Source organism: Ambystoma mexicanum, chromosome 12 (assembly GCF_040938575.1).
Source record: "Ambystoma mexicanum isolate Mex_15411 chromosome 12, UKY_AmexF1_1, whole genome shotgun sequence".
In the NCBI taxonomy this organism is placed as follows: domain Eukaryota; kingdom Metazoa; phylum Chordata; class Amphibia; order Caudata; family Ambystomatidae; genus Ambystoma; species Ambystoma mexicanum.
The window spans coordinates 157,972,123-157,984,762 of record NC_090936.1 but is presented as its reverse complement, the minus strand read 5'-3'; the positions used below and the strand labels follow the sequence as shown (position 1 = coordinate 157,984,762).

The 12,640-nt window shown below is 41.9% G+C and overlaps 1 protein-coding gene across 2 annotated transcripts in view; it reads right to left on the bottom strand.

The window, feature by feature from the left end:
- The window catches only part of ARFGAP3 (ARF GTPase activating protein 3), an 840,898-nt gene that overhangs the window by 208,520 nt on the left and 619,738 nt on the right, over positions 1-12,640 (bottom strand). For both annotated transcript variants that reach the window (XM_069628227.1, XM_069628226.1), the window contains one exon: positions 2,413-2,541. In XM_069628227.1, the coding sequence (XP_069484328.1) occupies positions 2,413-2,541 (129 nt within the window). The remainder of the gene's footprint in view (positions 1-2,412; positions 2,542-12,640) is intronic.

Genomic DNA, 12,640 nt, shown 5'->3' with positions numbered 1-12,640 from the left:
CAATTTGACCCACACACAAAATGATCATGGATTGCAGATATTGTAGACTTGAAGCAATGTATGTATAGCTTGAGCAGAAACAAAATAACTAAGCAATTACAAACGAATTGAGAACAAATTAAAGGAATGGCTCGCCCAAAACATTTTATTGCAAAAAAAGATGGGCAATAATAAAAAAAATAGATAGGGACTTAAAAAAATAAAAGTGCCAATGTAAAATTCTGAGCACATGAAGCTCAAAATTTACAAAAGGAAGAACATGGGGGCATCCATTTTGTGAAATCGATGCCTGCCTGTGCTTGCTTTTGCGGCACTAATGATGGAAAAGCCAGCCAGCTGTAGTAAACAAAAGCTACCACTGGGTGGCTTTTCCTTCATTGGTGCCGGGACTTGGAGGACGTAGACCGGAGACTACGGGCAGAAAAGCTGCAGCTGCATCTCGTTAAGTGCTACTTATTTTAAATAAAATAAGCACTAGCTGCGTTTTTTTCCCTAAGTTTTCCGGGCTGGAGGAGCCCGGAAAACTTAGAAATAAAACTTCAGCTTTAAAAACGTATTTATGTTTGCGGTAGCATTTGAAGCTACCGCAAACATAAATACAACGTTATTGTGTTTGAAAACGCTGCGGTTTTTCTTTCTAAGTTTCTCAGGCTCCTCCGGCTAGGAGGAGCCTGAAAAACTTAGAAAGAAAAACTGCAGCGTTTTTGAAACACAACCGCGTTGTGTTTCTGCCTGCCGTGGCTGTCACTTTGGGTCTCTGGTGCTCCCGCACAACGCGGTTGTGTTTCCATGCCGCAGTGTTTCTGCCTAAAGCTGCTTTCCCATTTGGGGCTCTCGGGCTCTCGGGAAAACGTGGTTTTCTGAAATGCTAAATGCTGCAGTGTTTCTGCCTAAAGCTGTTTTCCCATCAACTCACTGTACACTTTCGCCACAGTCGAAATATTACACTCCATGGAACCAGAAAGGTATCCTGCTTAGAAGAAAAATGTTTATGCCCAAGGTTCTGAGACACAGGTGTGACTGTTCCCTGCTTTTGAGCAGGCTAACTTCAGTGACCGTGTGTGCTCCAGAAAGGCTCCCGACAAGGACCAGACCTGGTTGTTACGCATCTTCCATACCTGATGGCAACAGTGTGCAGGGAAGGCATAGCTTTGTCTTTCAAAGTACACACAACCCTTTGAATCCCCTGTTCAAACGCAGCTCGTTATCAAACCATCTATAGGTGATACATTGATCCCACATCTCCAAGCAACAGCCACTGTCTTGTTTCATTTTGGAAGCATTTCTAGAAAGCAATTTATGCAAAATAGCTTGCTCACAAAACTTCCAAGCATTTACACATTTTATTTCACAAGAAAGAGGTGGAAATTGATTTCTTGAACATATAAGTGTCCGACAAGAGGCAAGCATACAAAACTATGCAAAAAGGACAAAGCTATGTAAGAAATTGCATTAACAATTCTATTTAGCGCCAGTGCTAAAAATCATGTGCAATCACATTAAGATCTCAAATGCTGAAGCACCAAGAGAGAGATTACTTGTATTCTCATTCATCAAAAGGCCAGTCGAGTATGCTGCCCGGAGGTAAAAGGTAGAGGACAATGAATGTGCAGTTGTAAAGCTTAGGGGGCATAGATTATTCAAAGGAATACTCTTGAGAATGGGAACAAAAAGAGGAAGTGCAACTAAGAGCTCAATGTGAAAACGAGTAGTGACCATCAATCAAGGACGTTTTACTGTAGAAAGAGGGCTGCCACGGCCATAAACGGCCACTGATTAAACACTTCTGGGACAGGATGGATAATATGATGAAGTATTACATACAAGTAGTTCCCCATGGAGATCGTGACTGTCTAGTAAGCCATTCTAAGAGTAGAAATCTGTTTGGTTAGACTTTTGGGCATAGTGTTTTTTCCTCTATCATTTTTATTGCGTTAACTTAACTTCGAGAAGTTGAGCCTTCATTATTTACTTCACACGAAAGACAGAACTATATGACAATATCATAACATAAAAGCTTTGGTGTGCAGCGGATGCACTGAGAACATCAGCGTTTTAAAATAAAAAAGATGTATATTGTTAAAAACAAAATCAAAAACACTAAGTGGTTAAACAACAAGAAACACAAACATGCAGTCAACAAAGGAAAAGCACAGCAGAAAAAGCTAAGATTGACATGGTAAAGAACGACGGGAAACTCAGGAGGTGGTAGTGGTGCTGATCAATAAATGTAGAGCACTTGTAAAAGAATTGGTCAGCCCCATGCTTTTACATAGGCAACATTAGGACTTCGGGTATGTTACATATGATGTTGAAAAACCCAGGTTCAGAATCCATAGAACCAAGACCATAGAATATAGGACAGTTGAATATCAAGTCAAGAAGCACTGAAATAAACTTGTTTCTACATACCTTCTGTTGCCAAATCCCATGCCAAGCCTTTCTGCCTCTACCTTCTTTTTACCGGTCAGATTTTTTAACTTCTCATCACTTTTCATTTGCATTTCAAGGTCTTTATATGCAAACCGTAACGACGTTACACTACAAAAAATAAACAAATTGCAAAACAGAATATTAGGCTTTGAACACATTTGTATTTAAACTATCATCTCGCCAAGTAGTCTAGCTAAAACCAAAAGTAATAGAGTTGAAAAATAAAGAACAATGTGGTTATCCATGAACATGAAAGACTGCACTTCCAAGATTCTTAACTTAGGGTCATTCTAGTATTACCACTTGGCCAAGTTTGATCATCTTAGTAGTTAAGAAAAAGGGGCGACTAATTTCCCCCGCTCCCCAGGCAAGCAACTTCTCATATCTTCAAATATACCTACTCCATTTCCTCTCCTTGCAGGGGATACTTACGTCGCTAACAGGTAGATCCCTTTTCTGTCTGTGTATTTCAAGGAGATTAGTACCTTGTTGATGCTTCAAAAATAAAAAAAGTTACAAATATAGCTCCTTTCCCTCGGTTGGGAGGATTCAGTCCATTCCCCCACCAAGGAATATGCTGGTATGTCTTTGGCTCTCATGAGAAAGCCACCCTGATCTTCTGACTTGGATATGTGCATACTGCTAGACTGTCCTGTGCGAAAATGGCATATACTTCCATTTCTTTTGCGTCATCTTTTAGGTAGTTCTCTAGGATTATTGGGTGAAAAGTGCTTTAACGTTTTGATAGCCGCCCGACTATGCCAAGGCTACTCAGGGAAAAAAGCATCTCCATTGTAAGGAGATACAATGCAGCAATAATCACTTGACCCTCACCACCACCACCAGCAACTCGCAAACCTACCAGCAAGTAGGAAAGTACAGCTCTAGAATTGGGCAATAAACCCATAATAGAACAAACAACCAAAAGGACATTGGCGAAAGTGACACTTTTGACCAAGAAGTTGTTCCACAGCATTTGCAGCAATCAACAGTGCAGCCTTTCTCTGGAGAGAGAGAGAGAAAGCAGGTTAACTTGAATGCATACAACCTGCATGGATTTGGAATACCTAAAGGGGGTTTGTATTTCTTCTCTACCCATCCAGTTAATGGCTTATTTCAACTGCATTACTAAAAGATACAAGGATTAAGCCCTCATCTAACAGACTGTTGCTCCAGGTCGCTCTTTTAGTATCTTGATCGCCGCAGGTGCCCACATCCAAAACATAGAACCCCGCTCCTCCCCCTGGCTTCTTGGTGATCATCAAGTATTTCTGCTGCTGTAATGGACAACAGGTTCCCGGATGGTCTTTGATGAAGACAAGATATGGATTGGACTCTACAGACAAGTACTGCTACAGCAAAATGAATGGAAGAGGTATATGCCCATCTCAAAACAAATCTAGGATCAAAAAAATGTAAAGATCTTATATTTCATTTTGAAACGTTCCTGACTTCTACAGCCAATATCATTCTATAACATCAGGCAAATCTTCTGTAAAGTATGCCCACCAATATATTTCAACAATACAGTAACAAGAAAATGCTTATATTCCCAGGTGCAGCCTTTTTCAGATCATTAGACCGGTTTACAAGTAAAGTAAAGGTTTATCAGTCTTTATTCAAAACAAGGATATGGTTGGGATAAATTCCTAGAGGGACTAGGGGTATGTCTAACACAATTAGGATTCCATTGTATGGACTGGCCCAAATATAATGTGCCAGTATGGGATAAACAAAGTGTAGAGGAGTGGCCAAGTACCCTCACCTCAACCACCTCACTCATATTGCCTATATGTTGAGAGCCCGAATGCGAAAACCGTGCAGTACCAGTGAGAATACCGATACCTAGGAGAATCCTGGAGGCAAGGTTCCCATTGAGAAAACCATACCTGCATACAAGAAAATATGCTGGCCATTTGCATGAAATCCCGGAAGAAGCAGAACAAATGAATCGCAAAGGTGAATGTTAACGTCACACAGAGCTGAGGTACATATAAAAGATGCAGATATTAGAGAATGCAGTTATTCTACAAGGCATTAAGAAAGGGGGAGGAGGGGATGTGTGTGTGTCTGTGTGTGTCAGTGTGGGTCAGTGTGGGTCAGTGTGGGTCAGTGTGGGTCAGTGTGGGTCAGTGTGTCAAGTGAAGGATGGATGTTTCCACTACAATTGTAGGCCTCATTTACAGTATGCCGCATTTAACAAAAGTTGAAATAAAGTGAATCTCGAAAAGGGCGAGGTTGGGTGAGCCATGAAGCCAAGGTCTTATCAGGCTGAAGTCAACATTGGATACAAATTGTGGAAAATAATAAAACTCCTGTTCAAAGGACATAAACAAACAAGGAAGATGTCAGGGGTCTATTTAAAAAAAATAGTATTTTAAAGACAGTGAAGGCTCGAAATCATGGTCTTCAGTCACGTGGAAGGATGAAGTTGGACTATCATGATGCTCACACCTACGCATGAGGACAGAGCGTGCCTTCACTCCTCTGAATTCTCCACAGTACAGATTCAACGCCCACCTTCAAAGCCTAATTGACTAAGCAGACCACTGAGGTGATGATGGATTGATATGCTAATTGGTGGGACGCTATGGTTAAGACAAACTCACCAGCACCTGAAAGGCCATCCTGTGTGCTGCTAGACGTGGGTGGAAAAGTACTGACGAAGGTTAGAGTGCCAACCAATTGTAGGGGAGCGTGCAATTTAGGGTCCTATAGGTTGTGTAGCCAATGGGACATTGTATATTTAGTGACGTTCATAAGTGGTCATTTCAGAGGGAGGGCTTCGTTGCCTCACCTGATAAGTAACCAATCACATATTCATACTTTTTAGGGTAGTATGGATCGTATACTTCGATGTTCACTAAAAGCCTATCACAGTTACTTGTAGGTTTTTGTAGTTTGCCACGTAGGACGACGTTGGTAGTAACGTAGGTCAACGTCAATTATGATGAATATTTTCCATATAAGCTCTGTTTTTTACGAAACTAGTCGAGTAAGAGGATCGAGTGAATTCGATAATGTTCTTTGTACTCCGTTTTAGATAATTGATAATAAAACAGATCTCCTTTTTGCCAACTACCAGAGTCGTTTCAATTATTGATGCAAGAATAAAATCTGCATCTCCATCCATCTCCAGGGTAATTGCTACACATCTTAAAGAGCTGAGGTTCTTCAGAGTTCACTTGGTAGCAGAGGATGGCTTAAAAAAAAAATCCATCGACATAAGTAAACTTTGGAGTCCCGTCAATATTGCACAACCTCTGCCATTCGGCTAACAGGACGTGAAGCTACCCGTAGATTGTGGTTTAGTTTAAATTGCTAAAATCTTGCAAGTAGGTTGTGACGGGTCCCTCTGGTTTCAGACGGTATCCCCTCCCACGGTCTACAAGAAACTGAACGAACGAGAAGTCGAAGAGGCGGTAAAAGAGGCGTACGATCCCGAGAGTCGGAAGACGAACATGCGAATGGTGAGTAAAAACTGATCAAGGTGGCAAAACTGTATGGGCAATGAAAGAAGGGATAAGGGAAAGACTAGTAACAGAGGGAGATGGGGTAAATGCCACAAATATTCTGTAGTCAGATTAATGGGATTAAGAACTGCACAATGTTCTTCTCATTAAACTATTGTACAAAAAAAAAAAAAGTGTATTTGATACATGACACTTGTCATAATAATTAAATCTGGGATTGTAATCACAATTGGACTGGCCTGGAGGACGACCCAGAGTGGGTCGAAACACGCCTCAGCTGTACTAACCATACCACATGGAATCATTAAAATCTATTTCAACAGTTGTTATATTGTGATCTACACTCAATGCGACTTGGACCCTTTTTTTCCTCTGGACTCGTAGAATTGTGTTTGTTAACTTAGTAGGGGAGAGCACTGAGATTCCAAGACATAGCCCTCTTTCATTTTCACTTCACACAGTCCTCTACAGGTGGCCTTTGGGTTTATTCGAACTTGCAGCCTCCCACTTCATTATACGGCATTTTAGCACCTTTGCATTTAAGGATCGTACCAGTAGAAATAAAATATCTTTTTACATCTTTGGCTATAGGAAGAGAAAAAATGAGATGAAGGGAGAAAAAGAGAAAGCTCATGAGTTAGCACTTCTACAGAACAAATGGATGGGTGGACATATTTTGCTCAAACTCGATGGTAAAGGTATCGAGGACATAAGACAAAGAAGATCAAGATGGGCAAGATAAAAAGGATAGAGAAATGGAGGAACGATCGAAAGAAGAAGAGGCGAAAAGGAAAGAGAAAGACGGGAGCAATTATATCAAGATGAACAATTGAAGAGGCAGGAAAGAGCAGAGGAACAAAGAAAACGAGATAAGGGCAATCGATGAGCGGGAAAGGGTAGAAAGAAAAAGAAGAGGAACAGAAGTTAAGGGATAAGAGAATACAAAGACGAAAGGATGAGGAGATATGAAGGGCAAATGAAAGAAGGCATATCAAGAAAAAAGAGGAAGACGGGGTGAGAGGAAGCAAGAAAGTGTAGAGAGCTTGATGATGACAGAATGAAAAAGAAGGCAAAGAGCACGCAATCTCAATCACCTGGAGGAGGTGGTAAGGAATCCCGATCCAGAAGTAGCATGGGAGGACAGAGGAGTTCTTCCCGGAATACGAGACATTACCAGGCAGATCTAGAGTAAATCTAGAGGACGAGTTTGACTCTAGAAGCATTGGGGAAGCGATTGATAAAGTTAATCATGACATGAGAGCCCAGAAAGAATTAAAAGGAAAGGGAAAAAATGATCGGCTTGAGAGTACACAGTTGTACGATACAGAGGGAGCCTCATGTAGCACAAGGCCCAAGGAGTTGTCTTTAGATAGACTGATTCTACACAGTGATGAAGAGCAGAGAAGTTACACGAGTTGGGCACAGGAAATGGCAGACGAAGACAGACACCTTTCGTGCAGAAGAGAGAGGGGACGTATGTGGTCCGGAGGGTTGTTTTACAATGGATAAGGAAGTGAGATTGGCAGATTTAGACGTACCTATACCTTGGGAGTCAAAATCATTGACACAGTCAGACCAACCTAAAGAGCAACCCCATGATGAGAGGGGGGAGTTGCCAACTTATGTGAGCAGATTAAGGTCGCTGCCAGGAAGAAGGCAGTGCGGAACTATTGTCCCTGCCTCGAATAGACCGACGATGGGAGATGAGCGAGTTTGGGGGTTTCACAGTTTTCCTTGCTAGAGAAAGGGGGAGCTAGACCACAGTATATACATTAGCCCCAGATGGACAACAATAATGTAAGATGTAAACTTCTAAGTTTAACTTCTGGCGCTGGGAGATGGATAAGTGCATTAGAAAAGATGACAGGAGGAAATACTTTGGCTATAGGGGACATTAAGAGTCTCCTGATTGCCATCCTTGGATAGAGAGCTTATGACGTTTGGTCCAGAGCAGGGTATGCTGGTGTTACTACAGTTAACACTGCTCATGACGGAGCACTGTTCAATAACTGCAGAGCGGCAGTCTTGAAAGCGCTTCGAGTACTGTATCCACATATGGGAGCTATAATGCCGAAAAAGATGCAGGAAGCGGAAGACCCGCCTGTTTATATTCAGAATTTCCAAGAGCAATGGGCCTTGGAGACACGCAAGGCTTGGGGGAAATCTATACCTGTGTTCTATCATATATTATGCCAAGGGCTGCCAGACCGGTACAGAAGCAGCTCAAGAAGTTAGTGGGTATGGAGGCAAAACTGTGGTCAGAAATTCAGCTGACCATCGCACATTATTGCAGACTCTTCCAAGAAAGGAATTGCAAAAAAGATGATATCAGGAAAGGCAGAGAGGCAAAGTTAGTGCAAAATAAGTTATCCAAGTACGCTATTAAAGGGGCGATGATAACTAGAGGAGACGGATCGAATTCACAGCAGGTAAACATACCGCAGATGCATAATCAAAGGCAGTTTGATCAGGGTAACAATGGATTTGTCCAGAGCAATCAAGGTAGGTTTCAAAATATGCAGAATGACAATCAAGATATGCAGGATGGGTAGAATAGGAGATTTCTGCCTCCTATATGTTGGGCATGTGGAATGACGGGGCATTTAGCTCATGTGTAGAAGTCAAGGGTTTGTGCAGAATGGTCAATTTTGAACAGGGGGGTGGAGGGGGAACTACAAACTCACCTGCATATTTCACAGCAGAGTGGAGATGGGTTTGCTCAGAGTCAAATAGTGCAACAGGCACCAGAGCCGAGAATGCAGCAAGGTTTGCAAACACAGCAAGCAACAGTGAGTCCGCTGCAAGGGCAGTCGTAGCATTCAACTATGCAGATACAGCAAAGCACAGAGCAGTTAATGACTCCTATGGTAGGGGGTGTCAATGTAGAGGGAGGGAATCATTTTACAGGTACAGGAATAAGGCTGTATCCATAATAGGACACCTTACTGGTAGACTTGATGTGTTCAATACTATCCGTGACGCAAAATCCTCACGAGGAACCGAAGGTAGATGTCATTATAGGAGGCAACATTTTTTCATTTTTTAGCAGATCTGGGTGCAACACGCTCGTGTATATTAGAGGGAACATTTTCAATGTCTGGCAATGTCATCAATACAGAGTCCCTTTTACTGAACTATTATCAGTCTCTATAGGAGAATGTGACATGTCGGTGCCATTTCTGTATTCAAGACAGACCCTTGTTAATATATTCGGTCGAGATTTAATGACCAAGTTGAATATGACAATCCCATTTACTGATGAAGGTATAGTGTGTTCAACACCAAGAATGCATTATTTAAACGTAAGTGAATTTATTATGGCGTTTGCAGGACAAGTGACCATATGAGCAGTTCAGTTGGTACCTGAAGTTTTTCATTATGGGGTACGCATTTTGTGGACATGGCTACCGGGCCTAGTAGACAGAACTGTGAGAATACCTGATGAGTTTCTATTCAGGCCAAAGATACCTATGGATGAAGAGGATTGTCAAATCTTTCCTTTAGAAGTACAAACAGCCATAGTGCGAAGAAGACTGGCTTTGCTTGATGGAAATGATTACGAAGGAAGATTATGGTGCACAGTAATTGCTATCGGGGAGGGATACAGATTAACTGATGTCACTGATGAAGATCTGTTTGGAGATCACCCATCTAATGAAGTAGTGTTTGAAATGAGCATTACTTAATGGGTACGAGCCATCAAACGAGAGGTTCCTCAAAAAAAGATGACAGCACAAAAGCGTCCCGAATATTTTGATGAAGACATGGCAAAAGTGCTAGTCTCATTATGGACGACAGGCCATATGACATAGGGCTATTGAAGGGGGTTGGCGAAGTAAAGATTCAATTGAAGCCAGGAGCAATTTTGCCTCAAGCACAACAGTATCCTATGTCTCGAGAGGCAGAGGAAGGTATTTTTAAGACAATTTCCGCCATGATGGATCAAGGCATCTTGGTGAAGTCAGAGTCACTGTGTAATACGTCAAGAAATCTTGGGGGGTGGGGGGTCATGGAGGCTAATTCGAGACCTTTGCCCAATTAACCATATTGTAGAGGTCGAGTTCCCTCTATTTCCTAATCCTGCTACAATCTTATGTAACATACCTATTGAAGCACAATATTTTACGCTGATTGATTTAAAAAATGCGTTTTTCTCAATCCCCTTACACAAAGACTTGCAGGATCCGACATAATTTACGTTCAGACAGACAAAGTTAAAAAGCACAAGATTACCTCAAGGATACTCTGAGTCTCCATCGATTTTCAATAGAGTTCTCCAGATGGATTTGAGCAATATTAATCTGGAAAGTGTTGTGTTGCAATATTAGATGACATTTTAGTTTGCAGCACTTCAGAGGAAGGGTGCAGACAGGATTCTATTCAGTTGATGATTACGCTCGATGATAAACGATATAAAGTTGACAAGGAGAAATTACAGTGTTGTCAACAAGAAGTGTTGTATATAAGTCAGTTGATTTCGCATGAAGGAAAAAAAGGTTACTCCTGAAAGAGCTGAGGCCATCTTGAAAACCAAAAAGCCACACCTGAAAGCACGTGCAAAGATTTCTGGGACTATGAAACTATGTCAGATCATGGGTCTTTGACTACAGCTCATATACAAGGCCTTTATTACAAGCTCTAAAGAAAGCATAGGCAAAGCAAGAGAACATTGTTTGGACTGAGAAGATGGAAGAAGGGTTCGATTAATTGAAAAAGGCAATTTGTACAGCTCCAGTTTTAGGGATTCTTAATTATGCTGAGGAATTATTTTTATTCTCGCATACGGATGGTACCATTTTGATGGCAGTTCTCACACAGAGAATCATATTGGGGTGCAAGCCCCTTGCATATTAGTGGGATTTTGGACCCAGTAATGAGGGGTCACTTCCCATGCGAACAATCTTTGGCAGCCGCCGTGTTCGCCATTGAGAAGGCTGCAAGTATAGTGATGGGATGCGCTATGACGTTTGTTGAGAATGCATTATTTGCCATCTTCGAGAAACCCGAAAGAGACGCTGACTTCTCCAAGGGCTTCTGCCTACGAGGTAATATCAAATCCGGCGATTAAAATAGTTTGATGCAAACTAGTGAATCCTGCCACGTTTGTAGCTTAAACACTGGCATAGGGTGAGCATGTGCATGACTCTTCGAACTATGAAGAGTTCTATGATGAAATCCCTAGGATAAAAGAAAATGCTTTGGCAGGGGGAGAAATTGTTTGACGGTTCTTCAAGGATCGATCAAAATGATTGATCGAGATATACAGGTGCTGCTGTGGTAAAACCACACTGCCAATGGGGAGTTTCAAACATTGGTAAGTGCACGACTACCGCCTCACTATTCAGCACAGGCTGCAGAGTTAGTAGCGCTGCTAGTCGCGCTCGAAAATCATGCAGACCAGGAAGTAAGAGTGTACAGTGACTCCACCTATGTGATTTTGAGGGTACACATAGGATTAGCACGTTGGAAAAGGAGTGGTACCTCAGAGCGGATGGCACTCCAGTGCAGCCTGCCGCTTTATTGTACAGGCTTATTGAGGCACAACTCCCAGTAGCCATCGCAGTGGTTAAAATCGCAGCTCACACTAAAAAGACAGACTATCTCACGTGGAAATCAAGCAGCAGACGATGAAGCCAAGCGTGCTGCATGTTCAGAAATTATCGTGTCATTTGATGCACCTAATGTAAATGAAAAAATGGTGGTAATGACGTGTGCGTCTGAATCCTATGGTAATCTTTCAAAGCCACAATTAATAGAGGTCCAGGGAGAAGCACCTCAAGATAAGAAGGATCTATGACGCAAAGAGGTTATTCTTTAAACCCCTCTGAAGCATTATGGCGACAAGACAGCACTGGTAAAACAGTAATACCTGTAGCCTTATTAAGGGGAACATGGAAACATCTACACTACCCTGCGCACACAACTAGAGAAAACCTTGCTTCAACTATTGCAGAGGAGTGGTTTGTACCAAATTTGATAGAACACTTTGCATTCTATGTAGTGAATTGCATCGTTTGTCAAAAATTCACTGCTGGGCACACTGCGCACAGTTAGAGTTATCCCGAGACCTAATGGCCCCTTTCAGCATTTGCATATCGACCATGTCGATATGCATGTAATGGATATAGATATATGATTGTAGTAGTCTCTCCCTTTTCACGATGGATTGAAGCTGGTCCGTGTACACACCCAGAATCCACCTGTGCAGCAAAATTCTTAGTTCGAGAAGTATTTCCTCGATGGGTAATATGTGAAGTATTAAAATCAGATAATGGTCCTTATTTTGAGAACCAAATCTTTGAACAGATTAGCTTGTTGCTTGGAATAAAGCACAGGTTTTCTTCTGCTTATCATACAAGGAAATGGGATCTGTGACAGGCTCAACGGCTTACTTAAAGAAAGAATAGCCAAGTTGAAGCTTACCTTGAAGAAAGGGTGGTTGCATTGCCTACCACTGGCATGTGCATTGAGGAACCAACCAGGTTCAGACCACCATCTCACCCCCCATGAAATAGTGACAGGGAGGCAAATGAGGACACCCCTCACACCTCCATCCAGAGTTAGAAGTGATGACCAGTCAAAGTCAGAACTATTAGGAATGGAGTTACGGACTACCTTACTTGTATGACTTCAAGTATCTCTGTCATTTCAGATAAACACTGCCGAAAAGGGTGTGGGGCAGTACAGAACACAGAAGGAGATGCTTCAACAAGTGGATTTCAAGAACTTTGTAT